Source organism: Leptonychotes weddellii, chromosome 1, assembly GCF_054177405.1.
Source record: "Leptonychotes weddellii isolate Sample4059 chromosome 1, ASM5417740v2, whole genome shotgun sequence".
NCBI classification, from domain to species: Eukaryota; Metazoa; Chordata; class Mammalia; order Carnivora; family Phocidae; genus Leptonychotes; species Leptonychotes weddellii.
The window spans coordinates 51438628-51451232 of record NC_138369.1 but is presented as its reverse complement, the minus strand read 5'-3'; the positions used below and the strand labels follow the sequence as shown (position 1 = coordinate 51451232).

Here is a 12605-nt window from a genome sequence, read left to right as displayed (position 1 = left end):
ATCAAAATACCATCCACTTTGTTCAAAGAAATGGAAGAAATCATCCTAAAATTTGTATGGAACCAGAAAAGACCCCAAAGAGCCAGAGGAATGTTGAAAAAGAAAAGCAAAGCTGGTGGCATCACAATTCCGGACTTCCAGCTCTATTACAAAGCTGTCGTCATCAAGACAGTATGGTACTGGCATAAAAACAGACACATCGATCAATGGAACAGAATAGAGAGCCCAGAAATGGACCCTCAACTCTATGGTCAACTAATCTTCGACAAAGCAGGGAAGAATGTCCGATGGAAAAAAGACAGTCTCTTCAACAAAATGATGTTAGGAAAATTGGACAGCCACATGCAGAAGAATGAAACTGGACCATTTCCTTACACCACACACAAAAATAGACTCCAAATGGATGAAAGACCTCAATGTGAGACAGGAATCCATCAAAATCCTTGAGGAGAACACAGGCAGCAACCTCTTCGACCTCAGCCACAGCAACTTCTTCCTAGAAACATCGCCAAAGGCAAGGGAAGCAAGGGCAAAAATGAACTATTGGGACTTCATCAAGATAAAAAGCTTTTGCACAGCAAAGGAAACAGTCAACAAAACCAAAAGACAACCAACAGAATGGGAAAAGATATTTGCAAATGACATATCAGATAAAGGGCTAGTATCTAAAATCTATAAAGAACTCAACACCCGAAGAACAAATAATCCAATCAAGAAATGGGCAGAAGTCATGAACACAAATTTCTGCAAAGACATCCAAATGGCCAATAGACACATGAAAAAGTGCTCAACATCACTTGCCTTTAGGGAAATGCAAATCAAAACCTCAATGAGATACCACCTCACACCAGTCAGAATGGGTAAAATTAACAAGTCAGGAAACGACAGATGTTGGTGGGGAAGCAGAGAATGGGGAACCCTCCTACACTGTTGGTGGGAATGCAAGCTGGTGCAGCCACTCTGGAAAACAGTATGGAGGTTCCTCAAGAAGCTGAAAATAGAGCTACCCTATGACCCAGCAATTGCACTACTGGGTATTTACCCCAAAGATACAAATGTAGGGATCCAAAGGGGCACATGCACCCCAATGTTTATAGCAGCAATGTCCACAATAGCCAAACTATGGAAAGAGCCTAGATGTCCATCAACAGATGAATGGATAAAGAAGATGTGGTATCTATACACAATGGAATATTATGCAGCCATCAAAAAAATGAAATCTTGCCATTTTCAATGACATGGCTGGAACTAGACAGTAGTATGCTAAGTGAAATAAGTCAATCAGAGAAAGCCAAGTATCATATGATATGAGGGATTTGAGAAACAAGACAGAGGATCAAAGAGAAGGGTGGGAAAAATGAAACAAGACGAAACCAGAGAGGGACACAAACCGTAAGAGACTCTTGATCTCAGGAAACAAACTGAGGGTTGTTGGAGTGGAGAGGGGTGGGAGGGAAGGGGTGGCTGGGTGATGGACATTCGGGAGGGTAAGTACTATGGTGAGCACTGTGGATTGTGTAAGACTGATCAATCACAGACCTGTACCTCTGAAACAAATAATACATTATACGTTAATTAAAAAAAAAAAAAGTAAATAAAGCATCCCTCCTACCACTGTAGGTAAACTCCGAGGGAAAAAAAAAATCACAAAAAGACAACAAGTTTATTTCCCTCATGTGCCAGTCACCTCCGTGTACCAGTCACCATCTGGTACTCTGGAACATCACCCCATGATGTTTGGTATTTAAGTGTCTGCCACTCTGTGCCATTTATCCGCCTCCACAGGTGTTGCCATATCTGCATGGTCGGAAAATGCCCACCACCCTGTCTCCTGGGTCTGCTTCCAGCCAGCCCAGGGGAAGGAAAAGAGGGAGAGCAACAGCATGACCCCCCTTTAAAGGGCATGTCTCTGGAGTGGCAGGTATTACTTCCATTCACATTTCGTCTGCTAGGTTCAGTTCCATGACCATCACCTAACTGCAAAGGAGGTTGGGAATTCTGTCTTTCTTCTGGTCAGCCATGTGCCCATGTAAAATTTGGGGTTCTATAACTCAAGAAAGAAGGGGATAAAGGAAATGGGTAAACTAATAGTTTCATCCTTGTTACTGTGAGATAATAGAAAATACATATTGGTCTCTGCCCTTGGTTCCTGGCACAGAGCTCCTGAAACCCTTGTAATTTCCTAAGTAAGAACACTAATATTTGTCTCTGACCCCATATTGGACAGAGGGCTCCCAAAACCCTTGTAAATTTCTAAATGAGAAGAGCACTAGGAGCATCTTTTATTCTATTGAGGTGATTGGGGGGGTCCTAGGTGGCAACTGGTCACCAAAAGGATGAAGCCATGATTAGAAGCTTGGCATTTTCAGCCCCTGCCTCCAACCAATCTCCAGATACAGGAGAGGGGCTAGAAATGGAGTTAATGACTGATCATGACTATGTGAGGTAGAGTCCATAAAAATTCCAGTAGTATGGGGTTTGGAGAGCTTCCAGGTTGGCAAAGACATCCACACCCACTCCAACTCCATTGGTACAGAGACTCCTGTGCTCAGGACCCTCCCAGACCTCACCCTATGCATCTCTTCATCTGGCTGCTCATCTGTATCCTTTATCATATCCTTATTACACTGGGAAACATAAGTGTTTCTCTGAGTTCTCTGAGCCCCTCTAGAAAATTAATGTAACTCCAGGTGGGAGTCATGGGAACCTCCGATTTGTAGCCAAATCAGACAGAAGTTGTGGGGCAACCTGGAGATCTGCTACTTGTGACTGGCATCTAAAGTGGGTGGGAACAGTTTTGTGGGACTGAGCTCTTAACCTGTGGGATCTGACACTATATCTCTGGGTGGATAGTGTCAGAATTGAGTTTAATTGTAGGACACCCAACTGGTGTCACAGAGAATTGCTCGATGTGGGACACAGCCCCCACATGTGATGACCAGAAGTGTCAGAAGTGAAGTGTTCTGTGTAAAAGTAAAGGAGTCACAACAGGAAAGAAATAGGAGGGGAAAGCAGGGTGGCTTTTCTTATATACTTACCTTATAGTTTCAGGAGAATTCTTGAAGAGAGGGGAGGCTAGAAAGGTAGGAGCCCAGCCCCGCACATCTAAACCAGAGGTCTCAAGTGGAACTGTAGAGAGGCACCCTGGCTGAAACCAAGCTCTGTGTGTGTGTCTGAAGAGGGAAGAAAAGGGTTTCTTGGCTCTATTTGGGTTCAGATGTGCCTGTGCTCCACATGTTGCCTGCTTTCTGCTGGGAAGGGCTGTTTGCAGATGAGCAAACAGATGTGCAGCCTGGGCCAGGCCACTCCTAGCACAGCCAGGGAAACTGCAGGGGGAAGAGAAGATCTTCAGATGCTGTGGAGCCCAGAGGGGCAGAGCAGGTGGGCTAGGGGGTTGAAATGCCAAGCAGAGAGTGCCATGTGGGGCAAACTGAGGGAACAGCAGGTAAGTGGTGGTGTAATGTTTGGGACCTAGGGGGTGGGGGTGAAGAAGGGAAGGCCCCAGAGTCCTGCAGGGTGAGAGGAGAAAGAGAGAGCAAAGTGGAGGGGTGGGATGCTGGTTCCAACCCTAACCCTAACCTGTCCTGCTTCCTCTGCTCTGCATTTCCCAGGAGTCACCCCACAGATGTCTCTCATGCCTAGCTTCGTCCTAACTGATGTACACCCACATTTCACTGCTGCACCTCTCCCCAGGGCACCCTCCTTGGGCAATACACACGAGTGCCTGGACCTGCAGGGCCACCCAGGAGCACCCACAGATGGAACAGAGAGACACGGGGTTGCCAATGGCCAGAACCTTTATTCACCCTGGGGCCACCTTCTCACCTCGCCAAAGGCCACTGTGATCAGACAGGGGTGAGGATGTCCCAGTGGGGACAGAGGTGCAGGCAGGGGGCTTCCACCAGTGCTTCCTGTGGAAGTGTTGCTTGCTCAGGAGGAGGTGAGAGGGCAGGAACTCCGGGGAAGCAGCCTTGGTCTCTCCCTGAGAAGGCAGGCTGGTTCAGGCCTGGTTATGGAGGGCAAGGACACATTGTGGAGAGGGGAGCTTTCTCGCAGGAGACCTTTCATCAGTACTCGAAAGTAACCGTCTTGACCCGCAGGTACTCATTCAGGGCTGCCTCTCCTGCAAGACAGCATGTACCATGGGGAAAGGTCACCCTCACAGCAGCTCCTAGGATGGACCCCACACTGTTGCGAGCGCTGCAGCCCTTTTATCTCACAGATCCCTGCAGCAACCATGTGGGGTCCGCCCAGGCTCAGCCCCAGTTACAGAAGAGAAACCAAGGTCTTGGCAGGTCCTGCATCAGTTGTAGGGTGGGGGTGGTAAGGATTCCACCACAGGCATCAGAATACAGACTAACTGGGAGCAACTGTTCCACTGTTCCAGAAACTTCCCTGCTCTGACTACCTCCTCTAGAGGAACGGCAGCCCCATCACCCCGAGGGCAGTCAAGAGGCTCTCTGGTACCCTCCTACTCACCCAGAGGTACCAGTCCATCGCCTGTCCCCACTGCTGCCCCCCCCAGCTAATTCCAGGTCATGCTGCTCCTGGGAAAGGGAGTCAGAGGCACCCAGAATTTGGCTATGTTCTGCAGCTGGTGTGTTCGGTCCCACAACCCGTATGTGGGGCCTGTGGTTGCCTGACATCTCCCCCACCCGCTAAGGTTGGCCCCAGGAGCCACGCTTCACCAGCTGGGGCCTGCTGAGGTCTCTGGGCCAAACCCCGGTGGGTTACTGGGGGTGCCTGGTTTATGTGCACAGGACACAGGAAGAGGGGGCAGCAGAGAGGATGAGCTGGAGCAGCTCAGGGCCAGGGTCATAAGTGACAGACCAGATCCTGGGGACCCAGCACCCACAGCCTCCTGAATAACAGTGGCCCTTGTAGATTCCAGTGGAGGAACCAAGAAGGGGTGGCAGACAGGGACAAAGGGAGCAGGACTGTCCAACACTGTGTATGTGCATGTGTGTGTGAGTGTGAGTCCCACCTCTGGGTGCACAGTGTAGTGCCAGGCTTTGGGGGTGTTGTTGGGGCTTCTTTCACAAGCATCCTTGGGGTTTTCTGCAGGGTATGAGGGATGGAGTGGGGGGAGAAAATGAGATAGCAGCCTCTCTATGGTCAAGCCTCAGCTCAAACCTCCTTGAGCATCCTGAGCTGGGTTCAGGGATGGAGGCTCTTGGAAACAGCTGCTCTCCCAGACCCTGCCCTCCCTGCCACCACCACTGCTGGGCATCAGAGCTGGGATCCCCAACTGGAGCCAGTTCTCAACTGCTGGATTCCATGGTGGCAGGATGGGGAGAGCAGCGCTCATCCTAAATCATGCAATAGCCTAGTGCCAGACCAGACCTCCACTTCTCCTGGCAGGCCAGGCAGGGCTTGAGTTTGGCTACCCACCCGGGTGACATTGTCTCTACACTGGGGACTCACACTGCCCCACTGGCCTCCATACTCGGCCTCCACAGTTTCCCCTCTTTCTGTGGATGAAACTCTGACTGCTGCCCCCAGGGCCCTGCTCTCTGGCCCCCTGCCTGCCTCCCCAGCCTCCTCCCCTCCGGACTTCCCCATCCCTGCACTCAGGCCCCTCTCTGCAGCTCCAAGACCAAAGCTGGTTCTCTCAGGACCTGCTGTCCTCTCAGCTGGGAACACGTACCCTCAGGTCTTTATACCGCCTCCTCCAGCCACTCAAACCTCAGTGCAGGCGCCACCTCCTTGGAGAGGCCCACCCTGGTCCCCTCTAAAATGACCCTCCCGGGCTTCCTGGCCAGGTCACTCTGTCTTGTCCACTTCCTCCATTCCTCACTTCCCAGCTGGATCTTGCTTACTGCCTTAATTATCCCCTGTCCACTCCCAGTAAAAAGTGAGCACCGGGAGCCATCTTGTCAATGTTATACCCCCGGCCCCCAGGACAGGGCCTGGCACCAAGGGGCCTTAATATATGTTCGGGATTAGGTTACCGAGGTCTTTGCCAAAGCCGGACTGCTTGAACCCTCCAAAGGGAGCGGCCACATCAGTCTTGTTGTATGTGTTGACAAACACAGTGCCGGCCTCCAGCTTGTCGCTGACATACAGGGCCTTGTTGATGTCCCTGGTGAAGATGCCGGAAGCCAGGCCAAACTCCGTGGCATTGGCCCGAGACAGCACAGTGTCCACGTCGCTGCAGGGAAAACCCAGGAAGAACTCCCTGAGGAGGACCATGGGGCCACCCTGGGCATGGGACACAGAAAGACGGGCACCCCTTCTTCCAAGGGGGGTGCCTGGCCCACTGCAAGCTCCCCACCACATAGGACCCTCTGAGCAAACGTGCTGGGCCTACAGCAAGTGTGGAGGAGATAGGTCAGCCAAGCAAAGAGGAAAGAATGACAGAGAGGAGGTAGAGCAGAGTCAGACCCTTCTGGTCATCATGGGTGAGCCCCTCACTGTGTAGACAGGGGGATGGGAGCCCAGGGAGGGGGCAGGCTGGGGATCCACCACACATGGAAAGGCATTCCTTGGGCAGCTACACTGGGGGCATCCACAGACATCACAGGCTTGAAGACTGACCACAATGCTTGGTAGATGGGAGAAAAGTATCTCATTCTAATACAACCAGCATGTAAAGAAAATTTTGGTAATTTTTTGATAGTTGAAAATATAGGGTATTGAGGATGAGATGCCATTCTGTAATCTGCTCAAAGGTGCTACTCTGAAGAATAATAGTCAGGAAAAGAGCCCGTGGTAGAGCAATTATGGCCAGCCCATTTCCTCTCCCTTTAAGCCAGGTCTGGCCTCAGTGACTTGCTGGACCAATAAGACAGGTGGAAGTGAGCTTCTGGGCTTTCTGAGGCCAATTGATAGTTCTTGAGGAGACTTGCATCTTCCACCTGGCCTCTTTGAGCTGGGTGCTGGGGAGCAGCTGCCCCGACATGGCCCAGAGCAGAGGCGGCCAGCCCCATGGAACTCTGACCAAATTGAAGACTCACAAGTGAATTAAGTAACTTGCTATTCTAAGCCACCAAGGTTTGGGGTGGTTTATTATGCAGCAGTGGATAGGAACAGAACCCAGAATGCCGTGAGAGGCATCAGAGAGACAAGGAAGACACTCTCAGTGGGACCCAGCCTTGCAGGTCCCCTAGGGCTCTCCTACCTTCAGTGGTTGAGAAGGACTTGGCAGGAAGCTAGGCTGTATCCACAGCCCCCACCCCATCTGCATTCCCCTTCTGCACTCCCCTCCACGAAGCTCAAGCAAAGACCCCAGTAAGGCATGGAAGAGGATCAGGCTCTCAAGAGATATAAGCACGACTCCCTACCCATCAGCAAACCGAGAGATGATCATGATGGGCCCAAAGGACTCCTCCTTGGCTATGAACATGTGGTCCTCCACGTCCGTGAAAACAGTCGGCTCGAAGAAGAAACCTACAGGGGAGACAGAGGTTCATGGTGTGCAGGTGGGCGGTCCTCTCCCCAGCCAGGCCTGGGCCCCACCAGCCACCATGCACACATTCTGCAGTTTGTGACACCTGTGTGGTGGATGCTGCAGACGGTGGGTGGCTTTCCTGCCCCAGGTGTATGAGTTCACAGGATCCTCACAACCCTTTCAACTAAATGCTGCTGAGGAAGATGAGCAGCTCAGTGTTGGTCTGTGATATAGTGGAGATTCTTTACCTAGTGCAGCCCCTCAGATGGCTCTCCATCAGTCCCTGTGGAGTAGGTTGAGCTGGGGGTGGGGGAGCCTTGGACATGGGTTCTGACGGACAGGACCTCTCAGGACTGTCTCCCTGATTCCTGGCCCCTCAGTGCAGGTACATGCCCCAGGTGCAAAGGTGACTACTTTCAGCCAGGATACAGCCTCCTGCTATCCTGTCAACACAAGCCACCACCTCCTCCCATCCAGACTGCTGCCCCTACAGGCCCTGGTTGTAGATGGAGCCACCTCTGACAGCAGAAATGCTTCCTCTATTTCTCCTCTAGACACAGAGCCCAGGGACCCGGAGACCTTAATGGACTGAGATGTAATTTAGCCTGACTAAGGGAAAATTGAGACTTGAAATTTTCTCTTTCCAGTTTTTAGGAAAAAAAATTAACTTTAAATACAACTTAATAAAATATTCCATACTTTTCATACATTTATAAATTATATTTTAACATTAACTACAGTTTTTAAAAAGCTACGTTAGGTATGAACACATGTTGACTCATGTGGTATGGCCTGTATTCTCTCCGTCTGCAAACGAGCTGCTGCCCACCAGGTGCTGGAGGCTCTGCACTGGCCGGGCTCTGTCCCTTTTCTATTCGTTCTATACTCTTCCCCTCCCAGATGAGCCTCCCTCATCCTCTGATGTCCAGTTGGATTTGTAGCTTACAGCTCTGCTCCTCACCAGGTTCTAGGAATTCTGCTCCCTCCTCTGAGCCCTCAGGCCAGGGGGTGGTGATAGTGGCTCTCCAGTATCCTGGTTTCTGGGGGCTGCACCCCCCTAACTGTTCTGCAAACCATGCCTTCACTTCACTCCCTCCCATCAGACCCTGAACTCTGGCCTTATGGAGCCCCTAGTCTACTGAGGGCAAGGAAGGGGGTAGCCATCAGTGGCCATCAGTGGCTATAAAACTGTCACTGTATGAGGTGCCAGGGAGCGTCTGTGACACAGGAGCACCTAGGGTCTGGGCCTGGATGTTATTTGAGCTCGTTGATGAATTTGTCAGTTGAGGAAATGGGGAGGTGTTTGCTAATCAGAGGAGCAGCAGAAGCCCAGGGAGCAGGAAAGCGTGAGATGTACTCAGAGAGAGTAAAATGTGGCTGGAGCATGGGTCATGGGCAAGCCAGTTAGCTTAGGACCATGGAAGACCCTGGGTATGAAGTAAGGAGTTTGAGCTTGCTGCTGCAGGAGGATGGGTCACTGTATAAGTTGCTTCAACATTGGGGGAGACATAATCAGACTTCTGGCAGCTACCATAGGTAAAGGGTTAGCATGGTACAAAAGGTTCCTCAGGAAGCAGATATGATGGCGCAGGCAAAACGAGCTGCAAAGTCAGCAGTATGGCAGTAGGGATGCAGGGGAGGAAGACAGATTTTTAATTTAAGAGAATGGGGCAATTAATTTAAAGTAGGCGGTCAAGAAAAGAGAGGAGTCTAGAATTCATTGTTTCCTTCCTTCCTTCCTTCCATCAAATTAACTCAGGTTTGGTTGAGTCTCAGTGCTGGCGTGAAGGACCTAATGGTGTAGAAGACAGACACGGTGCCTGTCCCCATGTGGTGGGCAGTCTGACAAGGAAGCATCTCAAACAGTCCGTGCTGCAGCCCCTGCTCCTCTGACTCCAGTGACCTGAACAAATGGAAGATTCTAGAGAGGCAAGTGTATGTCTGGGTTAGGGCAGTCAGATGATGTGATGGATTTGGTACCCATTCAGTCTGAAGGGCCTGGGGACATGTGGGTGGAGGTGTCTAGGTGGTCAGGATTTCTGGATGAGGAGGAGCCCGGAGACAGATACTTGGGAGGGTGTGAGCCACTGCGGGGGGTGAGATCCTCCAGGGAAAGGGTCTGCCATGAGAAGCGCTCCAAGCTCAGGAGAGACTTGGGGATATACCTCCATTTAAGGCACAGGTGGAGAGGGAGGTTCAGCGAAAAGTGACTGCTGAGAAGTAATGCCAAAGACAGAAAGCCATGAAAGCCAGTGCCATGGAATCCACGGGAGGAAAGAATTCAAGGATGCGGAGATGTTTATAGCAAATCAAAGTCCACTATGATATGCATTAAACCGGCACTGACTGGATTTCAGCTCTGGTGTCTTCACCTTGCCAGTACCACACCTGGTCTGGCTGGGGTCCAAATATCCAAGGCCACCGCAGCCAATGTCCCGGATGAGCCCTGAGGCCTGGGAGCCTAACCGTGGCCTTCACATACCTCCAGTTAGAGTGGGGCAGGAGACCAGAGACCATGCTGCCTGCCCTCCGGGTCAGCCCAGTGGGCCATGAGTGCTCTGAGGTCTGACCTGGCCGAGCGACTTGACTCCCACCACAGACCAGCGTGGCCCCTTCCTCCACGCCGCACTGGCAGTACTCCACCAGCTTCTGCAGGTGGGCTTGGTGGTTCTGTGGCCCATGGTTGGTGTCCCGGTCTAGAGGGTTGCCGATCTTCATCTTCCTCACCTCTTCTACCTGTGGAGAGTCCTCCCAGTCAGGTTCTGCTCAGGTACCATGGTTTCTGACGATACTCCCAGCCTGACCTGCCTAACGTGTTTGCATGTTCGGTGACCAGCCACTGGGCTGTGAAGAAAGTCCACATGTCCTCAGGACGGTCTCTATTCTGGTTCCAAACCTGCCTCCCAGGCTGAGACCCCAAACGTATCCAATGTGCAAGGAGACCCAAGCCTAGCATCAGACAGGCTGAGAAAACGGAGGTGTCCAGGGACAGGGTGAGGGCCAGACATGGGCCAGCAAAAAGTGTGTCCCTACAGTGGTCCCGCACCCAGCTTCATAGGCTGAGAAGCTGAGAGAATGCTTGTCTGGGGCCTCCAGAATATGGAATGGGGGTGGGGCAGGTAAACACATGTCTTGCTGCAATGCCCTGGTGATAAGAGGAATAGACTCTAAGTGGAGTGGAGGGGCCTGGGCCTTGAGTCCACCCACTCCTGCTTCTACTTCTTCCTGCTTCAGAGCCCAGCTTCAAGTCCCCCTCCTCTGGAAAGCCTTCCTTGTTGCCTCAGCCAACCTAAAAGTAGGTCTAGGCTTTGCCCTGGGTTTGGGTCTCCACAAAAGATGTGCTACATGGTATCTGATGGATTCTGGGGTTGGATGCAGAGAGTCAGAAAAGCCCCTGAATATGGGATGCTGTGCTACGGAAAAGAACTCATATGGCATGTCCCACCTCCAGTGGGAGGTAGACATTAGACCTTCTGGGCTCCTGGCTGGGGTTCACCCCTCCTGTTATTGTCACATATCTCCAGGTGTTTTCCTCAGTTTCTTAAGACCAAACAAGGTCATCTCTACCCTCACTGTGGCTGCATCAAGGTCAGGCCTGACTGGCCTTCTCCTCCTCCTCCTCCTCCTCCTCCGAGGCCAGGGCTACTTCACCCCTCCATTCAGGCTCTACACTCCCCAGCCAGGCCTAATCAGAAGACACTCAAGCCCCCAAGGACCACCCCTGCCCTCTCACCAAGGACCCCTTAGCTCTTCTGTGCTGAAGGGAGTCCCCATCTCCTGCCTTGCTCCCCTTCTCTGCTCCCACTTGGCCACCAACTACCCCCCACCCCCAACTCCATCCCTAGGATGCCAAGAGTAATAATGCTGAGTGTCCTGGATGTGCCTCTCGCTTCCTATATTTGGGAGCTGAAACTATCCTGACAGTCTCCTGGGATTCTGGGATTCTCCTGGGATTCTGACCCCTGCCCTCACCCTGTGGGGGTTTGACGACTCCCTTGCAGACTCCTGGAGGGGACTGGGGCTTGCCCAGCTATGTTCCCTGCAACTACATCCACTCAGTGAGCTGCCCCCTCATGGGCCCTCCATCGTGACTCCCCATCCATGCCCCAGGTTCAGCCAGTCCTGTGCTGGGCCTATAGCAGTGATGGACTCACTCAGCTAGGCTGCCCAGCTCCCAAACTACAGTGGGTTATGTATTGTATTCATTTCTCATCAGGATAGGGTTGGTTTCCCACCCCTTGAATCTGAGCTGGCTTGTGACTTGGCAGAATGTGGCAGAAGCAAACTTTAGGGGTCCCACGAAGCCTCTACACTCCCCAAGAGGCCTCTACACTCCTATTCTCACTCTTAGGAGTCCTACCATTGGCCCTGCATGTGTCTGAGCACATGCTGCAGGATGAAGGACCCCAGGTACAAAGATAAGCCGTCCCAACACAGCCACCAAGTGCCCCCGCTGACCGCAGATGCACAAGCAAGCTCTGTGGACCTGGGCTGGTGCCACAGTACCAACCCACAGGGCTGTGACTGCATGAACTGCTGTTATCCCAAGCCACTAAGTTTTGGGAGTAGCTTGTTATGTGGCAAAAGCTGTTACACTCCCTTCTAGAAATCCTGTTTCCTCACTGCCTTTCATATTTTTACCCATTATCCAACACCCTCTCCAGAACTCCTTCCTAACAGCTGCCTCACCTTGTACCAGTCCTGCTTTCTCTTTTTTCCTGGCTTCCTAAATATAGTTTTTAAAACCTGCACATAGGGGCTGTGTTCCAGCATCCCCTCTCATATCCGCTGGGATCAGACTCTGCTCTCCAGGATGTGAGGAAGGGCTTTTGGCTGAAGCTGAGCCAACCAGAGCTCCGTAGGCCCTGCAATCACTGAATGGACCAGTGATAGACCTGGGACCCAGTCACACCAACCAGCATCCTTCCCCACAACCTTTTCCAACAGAATCAGTGGGGACAGAGTGACTTCCTTTCTGGTTCTATGTTGTAAGAATGTAGGAGATGCTGTGAGTACCACACCCATCCTCTTTACCTGTGAGTACCCACCCTGCAGCAGCCAAGAGAGGCGGCTGCTGACGGTCCCAGGTCCCAGGGAGACCTCCTTTAGCCCATGAACACTCACAGCCAACAACTGTTGACAGAGGACAAAAGCCTGGCCCCTGGACCCCAGGGGTACACCTAAGAGGTATCATTCGTGCTCCAGAGCTCCTATC

General features: G+C 51.8%; 1 protein-coding gene across 1 annotated transcript in view; it reads right to left on the bottom strand.

Moving 5' to 3' along the window:
* Positions 1-3779: 3779 nt before the first annotated feature.
* Positions 3780-12605, bottom strand: part of ALDH1L1 (aldehyde dehydrogenase 1 family member L1) — a 37047-nt gene continuing 28221 nt past the window's right edge. The window contains exons 11-14 of the mRNA XM_081823156.1: positions 9961-10126; positions 7284-7389; positions 5952-6151; positions 3780-4123 (exon numbers count right to left, since the gene is read on the bottom strand). Of these exons, the coding sequence (XP_081679282.1) occupies positions 4068-4123; positions 5952-6151; positions 7284-7389; positions 9961-10126 (528 nt within the window). The 3' untranslated portion in view covers positions 3780-4067. The remainder of the gene's footprint in view (positions 4124-5951; positions 6152-7283; positions 7390-9960; positions 10127-12605) is intronic.